This window comes from Trachurus japonicus, chromosome 17, assembly GCF_045865225.1.
Source record: "Trachurus japonicus isolate A0001 chromosome 17, Traja_1.0".
Lineage (NCBI taxonomy): Eukaryota > Metazoa > Chordata > Actinopteri > Carangiformes > Carangidae > Trachurus > Trachurus japonicus.
Window position 1 is genome coordinate 11,286,164 of NC_140923.1, and position 18,457 is coordinate 11,304,620.

An 18,457-nucleotide genomic window follows, 5' to 3' on the forward strand; every position below is an offset into this window, starting at 1 on the left:
TATATAAAAAAATTTCTAAACAATAATAGGCTAGTTTTGCCAACTCAGTTTTTTGTTCAGATACAGTACCTTTCAAATGTAGTGCTGGGCCATTAACAGTGTTAACGTGCCTCGTTAACGTGAGACTCTCATCGCGCGATAAGAAAACTTGGGTCCACATTCGGCGCACGACGATCCACTGGCACTGACGCACCTATTTATGTGAGAGATAAGGTGCGCACTCCTCTATGTTATTTTGATTTCACCCCACTCTTTTTTTTTTTAAGTGTTTAAATGTTTTTTGGGGGTTTTTATTGCCTTTAAACCAACACTAAGGAACTTTTCAACCTTCATATAATATTTTCATAACATTTGTGATGGTACATCGACTTACAACAGGTTGAATGACACCTCTGTCATGGCCTGAGGGGGTCTGTATCATTATGGTCTGTATCGCCTTCACTGGCACTAAGCAGCTTTGAGGAGTAGGAACCCGACTCTCACTTAAGTTTCACTTTCACTTTCGCGAGTCACGACGAGGAGGGAGCAGCAATGCGGCACCTTTCTGTAGGATTGTGTATGTGTGTTTACTGAGAAATGATCCGCTGGAAACAGAAACTGAGTTTGGACGTCTTCTGTTCATTTCCATGCACCGGGAGATCAGGATGTTTACGGCGCTACACGCTGGTGCTCATGGGAAATGGAGTCTTCTTTCAGGCAAAACACTACCGCTTTGGGCCACTGGCGCCGCCAAACTCAACCAATGTTGAAAGTTCTTTAGTACTGCTTTAATTGATAGCACAGTCGAGAGAAAGACAGGAAATGTCAATTGGGGTGGCAGAGAGGGTGGATGACATGCAGGAAAGGGCTGCCCGATGCAGGATTCAAACCGGGGCCGCCTGCAGTGAGGACTGGAGCCTCACCATGGGGCGGCAGCTCTACCAAGTGAGCTAAACACCGGCCCGATTTCACCCCACTCTGTACGTCGTAGACCTACGCTTGTGTAAACAGGGCGTGAAGTGAAGACGTACTGCACAATGAGGGAAAACACTTGTCTCTGTTAAATAACAATGTGGAATATGCTGATAACATAAAATACAATCAGTGGCTCCTCTTTCATGGACTGTCCTGTTTTTAATGATCATTGAGACTGAATTATCCTCTGTTCTTTTCACAGGGTCCCTGGTTGTGTTTGTGCGGACAGGGGAAGATTTACTTCTGGAGTTAAATGAGGATGATCTAGCCCATTGGCGATATCAGTACAGGTCATCTGTGAAGTGGGAGTTCAATTATAGATACACATTATTCACATTTTCAACATCAACATTCTCTGGTCAATACAGCGAAAGGGTCGAGGTGTCTGTGAAACTGAAGAATCTACAAATCTCAGACAGTGGAGTTTATACTGCACTGGTGGAGAGAACCTATCATGACGACCAAACAATAGCTGTCTACGACGTCACAGTTAAAGGTGGGTTTGTTAAAAACACTACAGACACTGACAGAGAATCTGCTGCTGTTTCTAAAACAAAATCTACTCACTGTGATCGAAAGATGTTGTGTTGTTTATTGTGCTGACTGCATCGTCTCATCGCTTTTGGGAGACTGGTCCGCATATTGAGGATTCTGAATGGACAAACCATTATGAAGATTATGGAGAATATTATGATACATTTTCACCTGGTAAAGGAACATTGTCTGTGGAAATTGAAGTGAAGTTTATACTGTACAAGTGCTGGAGATGATGAAGAATAACAACTAGTCAAATAAATCATTTTTAACACTTATGCTGCTGTTTCTAAAACTCTTCCTGTAAACTCTCCCCTCAGATCCAGTGTCTCCAGTGAAGCTGACAGTCGACTCTGAGACAAACAGCGGATACTCCTGTGACCTCACTGTGATCTGCAGATCACTGGACTCACATCAGATCAGCATCAGGACCACTGTTACCTGTGACAACACCACCTGCAGGCGGAAGGGAAGAGAGAAGTTTAAGTTCAGTAGTGGTACTTTCCATGTTTACCTGCAGGAGGACATGATCATCTGTAACTATAGCAACCAGGTCAGCAGGACCAATGATACGATGAATATGAGGGATTTCTGCCCCGAAAAGCCTGTTGGTAAGAGTCACAGATTGTTAATGATTCCTTCTCTCAATAGAAATAGATAGAAAATAGAAAGTCTGTGTGATGTGTAAAGTATGATCTAGTGGATCCAGTGACTTTAGAAACATTTATGGTCTAACAGTCCTGAGGACTCTCAGACATGTACTCATGTATTTATACTGCTTACAGAGGTATTTGTGACATGAAAACACTTGAATTGTGTAGATATTTCTGAGTAAGTTTTTGTTTTTTATCTTTACAGTTCTTCATGCAGCCGCCATAATTGCATCTTCAGCTTCAGCTGCTGTCATTCTGGGTTTGATCCTTTGCAGCGTCCTTTACATGAAGAGTAAGTTAGAGATTGATGCAGTCAAAGTCTGTTTTTTAAACAAATGCATCAGTGCAGCAGACAGCACTATATGTCTTCATACCCTAAACCTACTGTAACTACTGCACAGCATCACAATGAGTAGAGTTCAGCTAGATTTTTACTACTCAGATCTGCTGTTCTAGAGTTATTAGCATCATGTTTCCTCTAAATTCATTCAGGTTCAGTTGTGAACGTGAACAGCTTGACTCAGGTTTTTCATATTTGTCTCCAAAAACAGCAAACATAACTTTGACTGTAAAACAGGATGAGCTGTGTAATTTTGATTTTATCTAACCATGCATGTGACAAACCCTGTAGAAGGATTTTTTGTGTAAACGTGAATTGGGCGGGGGGGGGGGGTAGAAAAATAATTCTGACTTTGACTTCTGAGAAAAATGTAAATTTTGATGAAATCAACACATACTGACTATTTTATGACTGACCTACAGATAGAAAAAGGGAGAGTGGAAATACACTGACTCTTCAGGTAAGCATCTGCAATGTGTGTTGGGCTGATTCACACTGCCCTGACATCATCTACTTAAATGATGTGTGTGTTTGGTAAAAATTCATTTAAAATCCTCATGTGATTTCTTTCTAGGAGCTGGCTGCAGCCCAAACCCAGAGTGCCAGAGAAGACAATATTACAACCAACTTTGGTGTCGTTTCACACTGGACCAGATGAATCCACCAGGACCAAAGTCACCAACCTGCCAGAGACTGCGTATGCCAGTGGTCACCAACCTTTTTAAGCCCAAGATCCCTTACCTCAGCCCTGGTGACAGGCAAGATCTACCTATTGAAGCGTTGAGAGAAAACAACCTAATAATAATAATTATTATTATTATAGCTGCTGCGCAGCGATAGGTCGGGTCCGGGCTATCTTTTAGCAAATTTAAATCTGTAACTCATGAAGTTGTGGGTTCAATTCCTTCCTTGGACATGTTTCTTGTATGCCATTCCGCATGTCTTTGTCAATTTATTCTGCTAATTCAGCATGGTTCAGCAATGGCTTTCAGCATTCACACGCATTTTCTGTTAGAAAATGGGGGTCTAGAGGTCCTAAGTTTTGAAACATTAAATAATACTTTTAAAATTAAATGGCTTACAAAATTAATTAATGAAGAAGATAATATTTGGAATGCTTTCCCTAAATTCATTTTTAACTCAATTGGAGGACTTCATTTTCTGCTAAAATGTGATTATAACCCTGATAAATTACCTGTGAAATTAGCAAACTTTCACAAGCAAGCTCTGTTGGCTTGGAAAATGTTGTACAAACACAATTTTTCACCTACGAACTATTACATTTGGAATAACAGGAGTATTCAGTATAAAAAAAGATCTTTATATAACGAAAACTGGTTCAATAAGGGTATTATTTTAGTATCACAACTCATGAAAATGGATGGTCAATTGTTACTTTATGAGGAATTTATTTCAAAATTTGACTTAGTAGTTACTCAAAAAGAATACTTTATAATTTGTAATGCTATCCCAAGAAATATATTACAACTTCTTTGTGGCTCTGTAACTGATCGTTATATACCTGCTCCTAAAAAAAATATTTTTCTTGGAAATGTTGATATTACCACCAACAAATGCACAAATAAATACATTAGAAATCTTTTAATAAATGGTAACGTCCCTGCTGTTAATATGTTTTGGAAACGTCTTTATAGGGATGTAGATTGCAAAAAAATGTGGTTGATAGGTAATACATTTTTCATAAATAATAAAATCAAGGAGGTATCCTTTAAAATTATACATAAAATTTACCCAGCCAAAAAAACATTGGAACGTTTCAAACTTGATATTGTATACTCCTTGGATGTACAAAATTTTCTGGAAAGGAAAGCTGGTCATTCAATCAACCTGCAGGAGAAGGACATTTTTCTTTATTTTGATGGTTATCAAATGGACAGTGATTTAATATTTTTTGTACAGCTTGTTTTATTTTTAGGAAAATTTCATATACACAAAAAAAAATGGTCGGAAAACCGAACTTTGCACTTTTTCTAAAGGAACTATTTCAATATGGCACCGACATCAAGGGACTGAAGTTACAAAAAGCAGCGAAAACCAATCTTATTTTGGACAAGTATTTATCTCTATGATAATATAATTTCTTTTTTGCAATTGATACACATATTATCTTTCTTCTTTTTTCTTTTTTTCTTACCTGGCACAACAGTATTGTTATGTACAGTTCTGTGAATAAAGTCTAAAAAAAAAAAATAAAAATAAAAAAATTCCGTTAGAAAATGCTATTTCTCATTATATAAATTATACATCAAATCATGAGCAGGATTTGGGTTAAAGCTGAGAATCACTGAAGCTTTACAAAAGAGTTTCAGAAGCTGATTTAACAAGGAAATAAAATCCTGACTTTAATTTCTTGTTCACATGCATCAAACTAGAGAAAATAAAAATAAAAATCCCAAACGTGTCCACAGTGCTCCCAGTGGTCAGAGACAACACAGAGGCTCCTTTAACTTGACATTTCAGTTTTTCTTCTGGAGTCTCTCCATGACATGGACACTGATGACAGCAGCCACCATGACGACCAGACCCACAGAGAAGACGACTGTCTTCACCAGGCAGAGAGAGACACCAGCAGAGAGACTCTCTGAACCTGCAACACAACAACCACCTTCATCAGACTGACACTGGTCAACAGGAAGTCATCAACCTCTTATTATTCTTGACCTCCAGATGTAAATCCTCTCCTGTCTTCACAAACACAGGAGTCTGAACTCTGGACCCTGTGAAACCAAAACACAGATACAATAAAAATCACAGAGAGTGGATTTTTAGTTAATACTGAATTCTACTGTGTTTCTACTTGTCATTTCTGACCCTTAGATCATTACGTATTTCAATATTATGAAGCATCTGTGTTTCATCATGATTCACAGGAATAATAGTAATATAAGTTGTGGAAACATATTTAACTCTTCTCTTAGTGCCACCTGCTGGAGAATGAAGCAAATTACAACACCGTCAGTGACAAAGATTTTCTTAAATCTTTTATTGTGTTTTTTGTTTGTTTGTTTGTTTACTTGAAATTTTGCTTTCTGTCTGTTTTTGCTCACTTACTTTACCACAGTGTTTCAGTGCTGAGGTTCAGCAAACAGAATTTAACATGAAGAAGAACCCAGATATGAAATATTTGTTAAAAGATATTCTTTTACCTTGACATGGAGACACCAGGAAAACAGCAAATAAAAATGAAATATGTCCCATTCTGATACCTTTAGGGAAAAACTTTAAGACGTCCTGAACACGACAAATGTCACACAGTGATCTACTTCTTTTCTGTGGCTCACCAGACTTCCTATTGCTCTAACACAGCATAGGCACATGCTTATTGACTTTAAAGCTTAAAATTCAACACAACACACCTGGTCTCGAGTCCCTTTAATAGATAAGATCAAAACCATACGAAAGTATCCAAAGAAAGAAAAACTTTCCCCCATGAAAGTTTCATATAATGACATTATTTATATTAAGAATCAACAAACTGTTATTCAACATTACAGTATAGAATGATATATTTGCTTTCAGCTGGTTTATGTGTATTTTACAAAGGATTAATATGAATCTATCTAATGATCTATTAAGATCTTATTGCATTCTTCTTGGAGAAAATGTTTGAATGAATGGTGACTTTATTTAATCAAAGTAAAATATGTATGATGATGATGTGTGAGGAATTAATCTGAAATAGTTGTCACATGTAGAGCATTTGAAGAAGAATCTACAAAAAAGATTTTACAAATTAATATTTGATACAGTGGCAACAATTTAATCAACAGATTAGTAAAAACAGGTGGTTTAACACTTCAGAGAGAATCTGCTGCTGTTTCTAAAACAAAATCTACTATGATCATCACTGTGTTTGAATGATGTTGTGTTGTTTATTGTCCCAACAGAAGTGGATCACTTTTGGGACAATATTGAGGATCATCAATGGACGAACTATTCCATATATTATGAAGAATATTATGACCTATTTTCACCTGGTAAAGAACCAACAGTCTCTGATCTTTACAGAGGGAGGGGGAGGTGTCATGGAAAATTTCTCTGTGAAACTAAAGAATATACCAAAGTCAGACAGTGGAGTTTATACTGCACTAGTGACAACAATTGATAATCCAGTACTATCTAGATACCTCATCACAGTTGAAGGTCTCTTCAGACACTGACCTGCTGCTGTTTCTAAAACTCTTCCTGTAAACTCTCCCCTCAGATCCAGTGTCTCCAGTGAAGCTGACAGTCGACTCTGTGACAAACAGCTCAGACTCCTGTGACCTCACTGTGACCTGCAGATCACTGGACTCACATCAGATCAGCATCACGCAGGGCCGGTTTTAGCTATGGGCAATATGGGCGACCGCCCAGGGCGCAATCTTTGTGAGGGCGCACGAGCGCTCTCCAAAAAAAAAAGAGGGGGAAAAAAAGACAAAACAAAACTCGCCGTCAAGTTAGTGGAGCGGTCGCTGGGGCGCCCCTATGTCACGTCAACTTGCTGCTGAGAGTCATAGGCCTACTAGCTACAGGTTGTGTGTGTGTCAGGAGAGGCGGGGGGGATCAACTTGCGACTGCTGAGGTCTCACGTCGGATGCTCCGCCGGCCCAGAGCGCTCTCATGCTGGGAAAGAAAGGAGGGTTAAGCGCTAAACTCCTCGTCCTAAAGTTGGCTTCATGTTGGTAATGTTGCTATGGGATGCCCAGCAATATTCCTCTTCTTCCTCTTCAATGTCCGGTCTCTGGTCAACAACATGAATGAACTGCGACAGGATCATGTGTTAAAAAGGATCCTGGACTGTCATGATGTTTCTAATGAGCAACGTCACGCTGTTTCCAAAACCACACCGACTTCAGCAGAGATGTGAGTTTAAGCACATTTTTTAGTACAGTGGTTCCTGTCATTACTTTATATTCAAAATATCAAGTTGCTGGCCCTACACTCACAAACAAAAACTATTTTAAATTGTGTATTCTTTAGAGGTTCAGAGGCTGTAGTCAAGCTGCTCAGTTTTAATATAGCCTAAGCATATAATTTTATGTGATTGGCTATTTTAAAAAATAATTTAAATATGGCTTGATGATCAATAACAAATTAAACTGTGGTTGACAACACATTTATTGATGATTTAATTTAATGGAACCACGGTAGCCTATAAGATCATGTGTAAGATCAAATTCAGTGTTAAAGGCGCTCAGGCAGGTGATTTTGAAATACGCTAAAAGTAATCTAGAAAGTACTATTAGTATTACTTAACTTGAATAATAGAAATGCATTACAGATTACAGATTTTGGGACATGTAATCAGTAATCTGTAGGGGAATACATTTTAAAAGAACCCCGCCCCAACACTGATTATAATATATTTGTGTGTTTGTTCGTTGGTGGGGTTTTTTTTTGGGGGGGGGGGCACCAAGGGATGGTTTCGCCCAGGGCATAAAACTAGCCAGGACCGCCTCTGAATAAAGTCACAATTTATCAGAAGTGTTGTTGGTGACAATAGCTTTTTTATTCGTCTTACCTTCAGCCTTTATGCAGACCAGCAGTCCCAGTATCACAGAGACAGACTTCATGTGGTGGTGGGTTCTGCACAAATGCAAACTTCCTGTCAAAACCAGATGTAGATTCACATTGCCCCCACGGCAAAGTAAACCCCTCTACTCAAACTTTCCCTTTCAGTTCTGTTGTATTGATCTTCATCAGTGTCAGTAAGTGCGTTTCCATCAGCTTTTTAGATGCATCGAGATGTATCGCATCGGAAAATGATGATGGAAACGCCGTGATTCGAATTAAAATCCCCTGATTCGCACAAACTGAAATACGCTCGCTATGGCCGGGTTTTGGTTGATGATTCGAATTAAGTGTGACGTAGCCACTTTGACCCCATCTGCTCCCGTGTTTGCAGTTCACTCACAAGACACAGAGGCGCAGTTTGTGAACAGGCAAGGCAGGCAACTGCTTGGGGCCCCGAGCCATTAGGGGGCCCCCGAGGGTCGGGGCTCGAGGGCAGTTTTATCGACAGAAATATCTCAAAATGCGCTACCCGCAGTGACCGCACCCCCCTCCCCGTATCGTCGTATAGCGTCGATTTGCAATTACATCTCAGTGGGAAACCCCCCTAACGGGGCCCCATGTCATTCTCCGGACCTGATCCCAGCTAACGTCAACCTGTATGATGCACCTTATCACTGGGAGTTTCTAATGAAGCCGAGGGAAAAAGAAGAGTCCAACTGGGAGCAAGACGAGAAGAAAAAAGAGGCGGAAGTAAAAAAAAGAATGCAAGACAGTGGTGGTAAGTGGAGCAGAGTGTAACGTGAACAGTAAATAACTGTTGAACAAATGCTAATAGTCTAACTGGGAGACACTTGAATAGCAGCTAATGTTAGCTTCAGACCAGTGGTGACCAGGCCAAAGATATTCAATAAATGGAAAGATACTTCATGAGCGGCTGCTCCAATGATATGAAATGGTTTCACTTCCTGTCTCTCTAAGTGGGCGTGGCCAACCGTCACCACCTCGTCTGTGAACGTGTGTGTGGATTTATACAATTTGTAGGTAGATGAAAGTGAGATATTTATATTTTCTTATGATAACATTAAATATTTACACTACTAACAGTAATATTTAGCATGCCAAAAATAATTTAAATCATTTTCACGGGAGTTCGCGGCCGTTTGTTTGACGTTGCCTAGGAGATCGGTGCCAAATCTCGCGAGAGTGTGTCGTAGAGACAGAGACAGGTCTGGAACAAAGTGGATTTTCTCCGGATCTCTCCGTCTGAAAATTACCATTTTGGTGTCAAACTGTTCAGAAGAGATGTGGCTTGTGAAAAATGAGTCCAAAATTTGCTTCAGTGACCGTGGGGAGAAAGGCCCGACCATAATCGGTGTTCACATTAAATTGTCCCATAGGAATCAATACACTCCAAACTGCCTCTGGTCTCTCTAAAGGGGCGTGGCCGTGCAGAAGCCCACGTGACATGCATACAGGAAGCTGACTCGTCATGAAAGGTCTTGGTTTATAAACCGTCTTTGACCAGGCTACTTCACGTTTACAGTCAGTTGACTGACTGAGGGACTCGGTGCGTGCGGTTCTGGTGCTCCACTCGGTTACGGTCGTTAAGTGACAAAAAAAAAAAAAAAAAAAAAGCAAGTTAACTTAACGTGGTCTCCTTGGCAGCAAGTAACAACACTATTAACTTGCTAGGTAGCAGGGTGACATAGTAAAGTTATGTTACAGTATTGAAGTGAGTAGCCTATTATTATAATAGGCTACTAATATGAAAGTGTAAAAGTTAACAAGCTATTGGTGCTATGAAAGCTATGCCCAAGGAAAACATTTAAAAATCACTCTCTTATCTCTCCTCAGGATTATTATTTGATTTTCTGACAGCAGCAAAACAAAGGGACAAAGTGCCCCCTCCCAGTGCTGACAGTGAAAACTGTAAGTTTAGGCCTATATTGTCATAAAGAATCTTTAGAGGGCATGGTATATTATCAATTAAAGTAAAACTGTCTTTTGTTTTTTTGTCATATAGCCTATCAGTTGAACGTCCACCTCCAGTGAGACAGCAACACCTGCCCATCATGAAGACAACATGTCACCAGCTTACACCATAACTGGACATTTTGAATAAAAAAAGTTTAAATTTCATACATTTTTTGTTGGTGTTCGATTATTTATAAAATGACGGTGATAAACACTGGTTGGAGGGCCCCCTGGGGATTTTTGCTTAGGGCCCCAGCAGACTCTAAAATCGCCTCTGACAAGACAACATCACTACATGTAATTAATTGTGGCGCACCGCCACGGCAAAATAAAAGCCCCCACACACCTTCATAATGATGTTACTGCACTTCTTCATAATTCCTCCTCAGTAAAAACGAAACAACCAGCGCATCCAGCGTTCATCATTAAAGCAGAAGTAAGCGATCCGGTGGTTTTGGCTAATGCTGCGTTCCAGGCAGGCTTTTGAAACCGTAAATTACAGCTTCAAGTCACGACTTTGTAGCGTTTCAGGCAACCCACTCGTGTTTTTCCGACCTGTTTTACCTGTGAAAGTCACTATAACGGCCACTCGTAACTTCTGACCCGTGAACTTGTACCAGATCGAACTGGTACGACTTCACAGGTCGGAAAAACACGAGTTATGGGCTGTCTTGAACGCACCATAACGTCTTGTCAGCCGATGGGGTTAGCAGCCCCCGCCCTCGTCATGGATCTATTGGTCCTCGTCCCTACGTCACCACATTCAGGCGCATCCCTTGGCTGCACACACAGAGAGGACTGCCCCTTTATGCCGTTCTCTCTCCTCATTGGATAAAACTTGTAGGATACGAGGAAAGTTTTCTCCTGGGCTCAGAGCAGAGCAGAGGGACTGACAGACCCGTGTTTCGGTCCAAACACTCTATGTAAGTGATTGCTGTGGGAAGATACAACTATTTAAGACTTATATTAACACAAAAATATCACTTACTTCTGCTTTAATAAAGTCTGTGGCGGCCGCGACTCTCTCTCTCTCTCTCTCTCTCTCTCACACACACACACACGGACAGGTCGCGTTATGAAGGTAATAAACATATGCGCTAAATCGCGCTAATGTGTTCAAATCAGGCCGTCAGTCCGTCCGGGGTGCAAAGTCCGTAGATGGAAACACACACGATTCGAATTTCTTTTAATGCGCATTTCCCAGTAATTCGAATCACTTTGGATGGAAACATGGCTAGTGATCTAGTGATCGTCTGTGCAGTGCAACACATGAAAACACAGCCCAGGTTAGGAGCTCTGTCTTCATGCGTCACATATACCGACCACTTCTTTCTACATGTGACAACGACGAAACACATGTTTCACATGAGGAGGTCAAAGGTCACAACCTCTGGTGCTACTCTCCATGTTTACCTGCTGAATGACACAATCATCTGTGACCATAGCAACCAGGTCAGCAGGACCAATGACAGTATGATGATTGATCCCTTTTGTCCCTGACGCACTGGTACGTTGTTGAAAACTTAACTCAACTTTTATGTTTGAGCAGCTGTTACAGGAAGAGTTTTAGAAACAGCAGCAGATTCTCTCTGTCAGCGTCTGAAGTCAGTGAGATGATGGCCATTAAAGGGACATTGTGTAGCTTCTCTATTCACGAAAATTGATTATTTTGTACAAAAGTATGTTTCATTTATCATTTATTACCCCTATAAACCAACTGAAGGGTTCTGGTAAGCTTTGAATTTGACATTCATATTCATTCATACACAGAGCGATCAATTTTTTTTCTAACCTGAGCTGTGTTTTCATGTTTCTTGTTGAATTAAAGCTGTGCACTGCTGTGAGCCTTTAACCACAGACAATCACTGACACTGGTTAAGATCAACACAACAAAACTTAAAGGGGACATATTATGCTCATTTCTGCTTCTTGACATGGTACCTTGATGTCTAAAACTAATGTTAGTAACATGCTTTGGACAGAAAAACCAAAAGATTGCGCACAGCTGGGTTCTCTACACACCAGTTTCACAGCCCTGCTCTACACGGTCGGTTTAGAATCTTCGCTCTGGTAGCTGAGGTAACCGTGGTAACCATGGGAGCGAGGGCTTGAATGTTCACATCACCCGGCTTGTGATGTAATAAGCCGGGTGAAATTAAAACGGCTCGTTAAGAGACACATTTTCTGACTATGGCAGTTTACAAAATGTTGACGAATGAAGATGAATTTTGCATAATATGTCCCCTTTAAAGAAGAAGTTTGAATAGAGGAGTTTACTTGCCGATGGAACATTGTGAATCTACATGTGGTTTTGACAGGAAGTTAGCATTTGTGTTTCAGTCTGTTTGAGCAGAACCCACGACCCCCTCACACTGGTTCAGTTTGGTCTGAGAGAAGCCAGAGAACATGAAGTCTGTGTTTGTGATACTGGGACTGCTGGTCTGCATAAAGGCTGCAGGTAAGACAAAAAAAAGCTCTGAAAACTCAAAAATTCCAGGTAAGTGGCTGTGATAGGTTTTTGATATTTGGAGTCTGAACTAAAATTCTTATGTTTTGATAAGATAAGATAAGATAAGATAAGATTACACTTTATTGTCAGATCACTCTGAAATTTGTCTTGCGTCCCATGACGTCCAAAATAAAATATACAATATGAATAAAACAACATAATATTAGGCCTACAAATTATCTTTTGTTGAGATAACTTATCAAGTAGATGAAATAACTTTCATTTTTGAGTTTAAAACACTTAAAATTCTAAACAATAGGGGCGATGTTTAGCTCAGTCTGTAGAGCACCCGCCTCATGTGTTGTGTCTCTGCCTCCCATTTCCTGTCTCTCTCAACTATCCTGTCAATTAAAGGTGAAAAAGCCCCCAAAAATATATACTGTATATAAAAAAATTTCTAAACAATAATAGGCTAGTTTTACCAACTCAGTTTTATGTTCAGATACAGTACCTTTCAAATGTAGTGCTGGGCCATTAACAGTGTTAACGTGCCTCGTTAACGCGAGACTCTCATCGCGCGATAAGAAAACTTGGGTCCACATTCGGCCCACGACGATCCACTGGCACTGACGCACCTATTTATGTGAGAGATAAGGTGGCACTCCTCTATGTGGTTTCGATTTCACCCCACTCTTTTTTTTTAAGTGTTTAAATGTTTTTTGGGCTTTTTATTGCCTTTAAACCAACACTTAGGAACTTTTCAACCTTCATATAATATTTTCATAACTTTTGTGATGGTACATGGACTTACAACAGGTTGAATGACACCTCTGTCATGGCCTGAGGGGGTCTGTATCATTATGGTCTGTATCGCCTTCACTGGCACTAAGCAGCTTTGAGGAGCATGGTGGGAAACCGTCTCTCACTTAAGTTTCACTTTCACTTTCGCGAGTCACGACGAGGAGGGAGCAGCAATGCAGCACCTTTCCATCGGATTGTGTATGTGTGTTTACTGAGAAATGATCCGCTGGTAACAGAAACTTAGTTTGGACATCTTCTGTTCATTTCCATGCACCAGGAGATCAGGGGCCTCATTTATCATTGTGGATACACGCTTTTTTACACGCTCTTTCCCCCATTTTGTGCGTACGCACTTTTCTCCGCCTAATTTGGGATCTATCAAACCAAAACTTGTCGGGAGTAAGAGCAAAAATTTACGACCAGTCCGACCATGGCGTACCGGCACTTACACGCTTTTTGAAGAACAAGAGGAATTGGCGACGCCGCTGCAGAGTCAGAGAACTGCAGTATGAGAGGGAGAGAGGAGCGCGGACACTGAAGTAGCAAGTGGTGGTGATGATGACCCCCCCCCCCACCCCCCCTCACCACCACCACCACCACCACCACCACCACCACCACCACCACCGCACACGTGTTGACGTCGGCACTTTACATGAAAAGCACAGCGACTCTGATTTTTCCCCTGTGCATTTACACTAGTTTGCTCCTAAATACTGGCTTTATAAAACGAATTTCGTTTTCTTTTGATATCATATTGATATTTTTCCCCTGCATGTAGGCTACAACTCTTCCACAACCCGTCTGTCCAGTCTGGAAAATAATTTCTGCGACGTGCGTGTGTTACGTAGCCAGACTGGACACACACAAGCAAGCAGCAAGCACAATAATGTCGGCGCAAATCAAAGCAAATGAGAAAACATGATCGATATTTTTTGTGTGAATAATATTTATTGTATTTAACAAAAATGGGTCCTGCCCAACATCATTTTAGGAAAAGTCACAGACTGGTGGACTTCAATGTTTGTTTGTTTTTTGTTTTTTTTAATATATAGCTATGCACAAATGAAAATCAAATCTTCCAGTGAACGGAAGTTGGGGGTTAGTGGAAAGGGGTGCAAAGTAGTACTGACTGGCAGTGGAAACCCTGCTTTAAATTATTATGACATAATCTAAAATAAGGGGCAGAATAAATATGATTCTTCTTCTTTCTGTTCTGTTTCATTTAGATTTGGGAGTTTTTTGTTTTTATTGTAGCCTTTCAATGCCAGATGATGTTTCTGACTGATATTGCCTGTTACCGTGTATCTCGCTTTCAGAGAAATTCCGCTTCTTTCTCCGCTCTCCGTCCATCTGTTGTCTTCACCGTCTTCCACTGACGTCATTCCACACGTTTCCAGAGTGCACATGGCTACTTAATATGCACGTAACTGATTTGCATTGACCACATATGGTTGTATGGGGCCGTTTAGGGGGCTGGGTATGAGGCGTGTTCTCATCCACGCTTTTCTCAGGTCCGGTGTGATCTATCAAGGGAAATACCGTGCAGCCGTGTGTACGCGGAGTTTGATAGATCTGAAAAGAGTGTATATTTTTTGGTCGTACGCACATTTTGCCTTTCCGTCGTACTGAAAATTTAAGAGGACTTTTACACGCTCTTTGATAAATGAGGCCCCAGGATGTTTACGGCGGTATGCGCTGGTGCTCATGGGAAATGGAGTCTTCTTTCAGGCAAAACACTACCGCTTTGGGCCACTGGAGCCGCCAAACTCAACCAATGTTGAAAGTTCTTTAGTACTGCTTTAATTGATAGCACAGTCGAGAGAAAGACAGGAAATTTCAAATGGGGAGGCAGAGAGGGGGGATGACATGCAGGAAAGGGCTGCCCGATGCAGGATTCAAACCGGGGCCGCCTGCAGTGAGGACTGGAGCTTCACCATGGGGCAGCAGCTCTACCAAGTGAGCTAAACACCGGCCCGATTTCACCCCACTCTGTACGTCGTAGACCTGCGCTTGTGTAAACAGTGCGTGAAGTGAAGACGTACTGCACAATGAGGGAAAACACTTGTCTCTGTTAAATAACAATGTGGAATATGCTGATAACATGAAATACAATCAGTGGCTCCTCTTTCATGGACTGTCCTGTTTTTAATGATCATTGAGACTGAATTATCCTCTGTTCTTTTCACAGGGTCCCTGGTTGTGTTTGTGCGGAAAGGGGAGGATTTACTTCTGGAGTTAAATGAGGATGATCTAACCCATTGGCGATATCAGTACAGTTCATCTGTGAAGTGGAAGTTCAATGATAGATACACATTATTCACATTTTCACCATCAACATTCTCTGGTCAATACAGCGAAAGGGTCGAGGTGTCTGTGAAACTGAAGAATCTACAAATCTCAGACAGTGGAGTTTATACTGCACTGGTGGAGAGAACCAATGGTGGCGTACAAAAAATAGCTGTCTACGACGTCACAGTTAAAGGTGGGTTTGTTAAAAACACTACAGACACTGACAGAGAATATGCTGCTGTTTCTAAAACAAAATCTACTGACTGTGATTGAAAGATGTTGTGTTGTTTATTGTGCTGACTGAATCGTCTCATCGCTTTTGGGAGACTGGTCTGCATTTTGAGGATTCTGAATGGACAAACCATTATGAAGATTATGGAGAATATTATGATACATTTTCACCTGGTAAAGGAACATTGTCTGTGGAAATTGAAGTGAAGTTTATACTGTACAAGTGCTGGAGATGATGAAGAATAACAACTAGTCAAATAAATCATTTTTAACACTTATGCTGCTGTTTCTAAAACTCTTCCTGTAAACTCTCCCCTCAGATCCAGTGTCTCCAGTGAAGCTGACAGTCGACTCTGTGACAAACAGCTCAGACTCCTGTGACCTCACTGTGACCTGCAGATCACTGGACTCACATCAGATCAGCATCAGCACCACTGTTACCTGTGACAACACCAGCTGCAGGCGGAAGGGAGGAGAGAAGTTAAAGTTCAGTAGTGGTACTTTCCATGTTTACCTGCAGGAGGACATGATCATCTGTAACTATAGCAACCAGGTCAGCAGGACCAATGATACGATGAATATGAGGGATTTCTGCCATCGAAATCCTGTTGGTAAGAGTCACAGATTGTTAATGATTCCTTCTCTCAATAGAAATAGATAGAAAATAGAAAGTCTGTGTGATGTGTAAAGTATGATCTAGTGGATCCAGTGACTTTAGAAACATTTATGGTCCAACAGTCCTGAGGACTCTCAGACATGTACTCATGTATTTATACTGCTTACAGAGGTATTTGTGACATGAAAACACTGGAATTGTGTAGATATTTCTGAGTAAGTTTTTGTTTTTTATCTTTACAGTTCTTCATGCAGCCGCCATAATTGCATCTTCAGCTTCAGCTGCTGTCATTCTGGGTTTGATCCTTTGCAGCGTCCTTTAGGCCTACATGAAGGGTAAGTTAGAGATTGATGCAGTCAAAGTCTGTTTTTTAAACAAATGCATCAGTGCAGCAGAGCATACTATATGTCTTCATACCCTAAACTTAAAGCAGATAACAGCGGCACGGCCGTTTCGGCTAATGCTGTGTTCAAGGCAGGCTTTTGAAACCGTAAGTTACAGCTTCAAGTCACAACTACGACTTGGTAGCGTTCCAGGTAACCCGTAGCTCGTGTTTTTACCGTCCTGTTGTCTGTGAAAGTTCCCTATAACGGCCACTCGTAACTTCCGACCCGTGAACTCGTACCAGATCGAACTGGTATGACTTCACAGGAAGGAAAAACACAAAGTATGAGTTTCCTTGAACGCACCATGAGTTAGCAGCCCCCGCCCTTGTCAGGCATCAATTGGTCCTCGTGCTACGTCACCACATTCACGCGCATCCCTTGGCTGCACACACAGCCCTTCATGCCGTTCTCTCCCCTCATTGGATAACACTTGTATCCCACAAGGAAAATTTTCTCCTCGGGTTACAGCAGAGCAGAGTGACGGAGAGACTCGTGTTTAGGCTGAAATACTTCATGTAAGTGATTGCTGACGGAAAATAGGACTATTTAGGACTTATATTAACAAAAACATTCCACTGATATCTGCTTTAACTACTGTACAGCATCACAATGAGTAGAGTTCAGCTAGATTTTTACTACTCAGATCTGCTGTTCTTGAGTTATTAGCATCATGTTTCCTCTAAATTCATTCAGGTTCAGTTGTGAACGTGAACAGGTTGACTCAGGTTTTTCATATTTGTCTCCAAAAACAGCAAAAATCACTTTGACTGTAAAACAGGATGAGCTGTGTAATTTTGATTTTATCTAACCATGCATGTGACAAACCCTGTAGAAGGATTTTGTGTAAACGTGAATTAGGGGGGGTAGAAAAATAATTCTGACTTTGACTTCTGAGAAAAATGTAAATTTTGATGAAATCAACACATACTGACTATTTTATGACTGACCTACAGATAGAAAAAGGGAGAGTGGAAATACACTGACTCTTCAGGTAAGCATCTGCAATGTGTGTTGGGCTGATTCACACTGCCCTGACATCATCTACTTAAATGATGTGTGTGTTTGGTAAAAATTCATTTAAAATCCTCATGTGATTTCTTTCTAGGAGCTGGCTACAGCCCAAACCCAGAGTGCCAGAGAAGACAATATTACAACCACCTTTGGTGTCGTTTCACACTGGACCAGATGAATCCACCAGGACCAAAGTCACCAACCTGCCAGAGACTGCGTACGCCAGTGGCCACCAACCGTTTTAAGCCCAAGATCCCTTACCTCAGCCCTGGTGACAGGCAAGATCTACCTATTGAAGCGTTGAGAGAAAGCAACCTAATAATTATTATTAGGGCCACAGGCAATCGCACCGGGCACTGGTCCCAACAGCTATGAAATAGCTGCAGGGACCAGTGCCCGGGCGGGTGTGGATTTTTTCTTATTATTATTTTTCCACTTCCGGACGATTTTCGATTCGCTACTAGTGTTGCAGGACAAATTATATATCAAAACGTGCGGTTTGATCGGGATCGGGGTGCTATTACTTTTCTCAACAGTTTACGAATTTTTCGCGACGTAGTCGCGAAAAACTGCGCAAAAAATTTGCATGTAAGTCAATGGGACGGGCGAAAAAAAAAGAGCGAAAAAGACCAATCATTGGAGTTTAACAAACGTCTACTGCTCAGGCATACTTTGACCTAGAGACTTCATTTAAACTTTAAA

The 18,457-nt window shown here is 41.0% G+C and overlaps 1 protein-coding gene across 1 annotated transcript; it reads left to right on the forward strand.

Annotated features, from left to right (window-relative positions):
* Window positions 1–12,378: 12,378 nt before the first annotated feature.
* Window positions 12,379–16,403, forward strand: LOC146970170 (uncharacterized). The gene is made up of 3 exons (XM_085804420.1): window positions 12,379–12,430; window positions 15,411–15,704; window positions 16,063–16,403. Exons 1-3 carry the CDS (start codon window positions 12,379–12,381, stop codon window positions 16,401–16,403), a joined length of 687 nt encoding a protein of 228 aa, XP_085660546.1.
* The last annotated feature ends 2,054 nt before the right edge of the window (window positions 16,404–18,457 follow it).

What these genes read in the sequence shown, in the direction of transcription:
- LOC146970170 (XM_085804420.1), top strand. Translation starts at nt 12,379, where the DNA reads ATGAAGTCTGTGTTTGTGATACTGGGACTGCTGGTCTGCATAAAGGCT. An exon ending in GGTCTGCATAAAGGCTGCAG is followed by an intron (nt 12,431 to 15,410) that starts GTAAGACAAAAA and finishes TTCTTTTCACAG; the next exon opens with GGTCCCTGGTTGTGTTTGTG. An exon ending in CTACGACGTCACAGTTAAAG is followed by an intron (nt 15,705 to 16,062) that starts GTGGGTTTGTTA and finishes CTCTCCCCTCAG; the next exon opens with ATCCAGTGTCTCCAGTGAAG.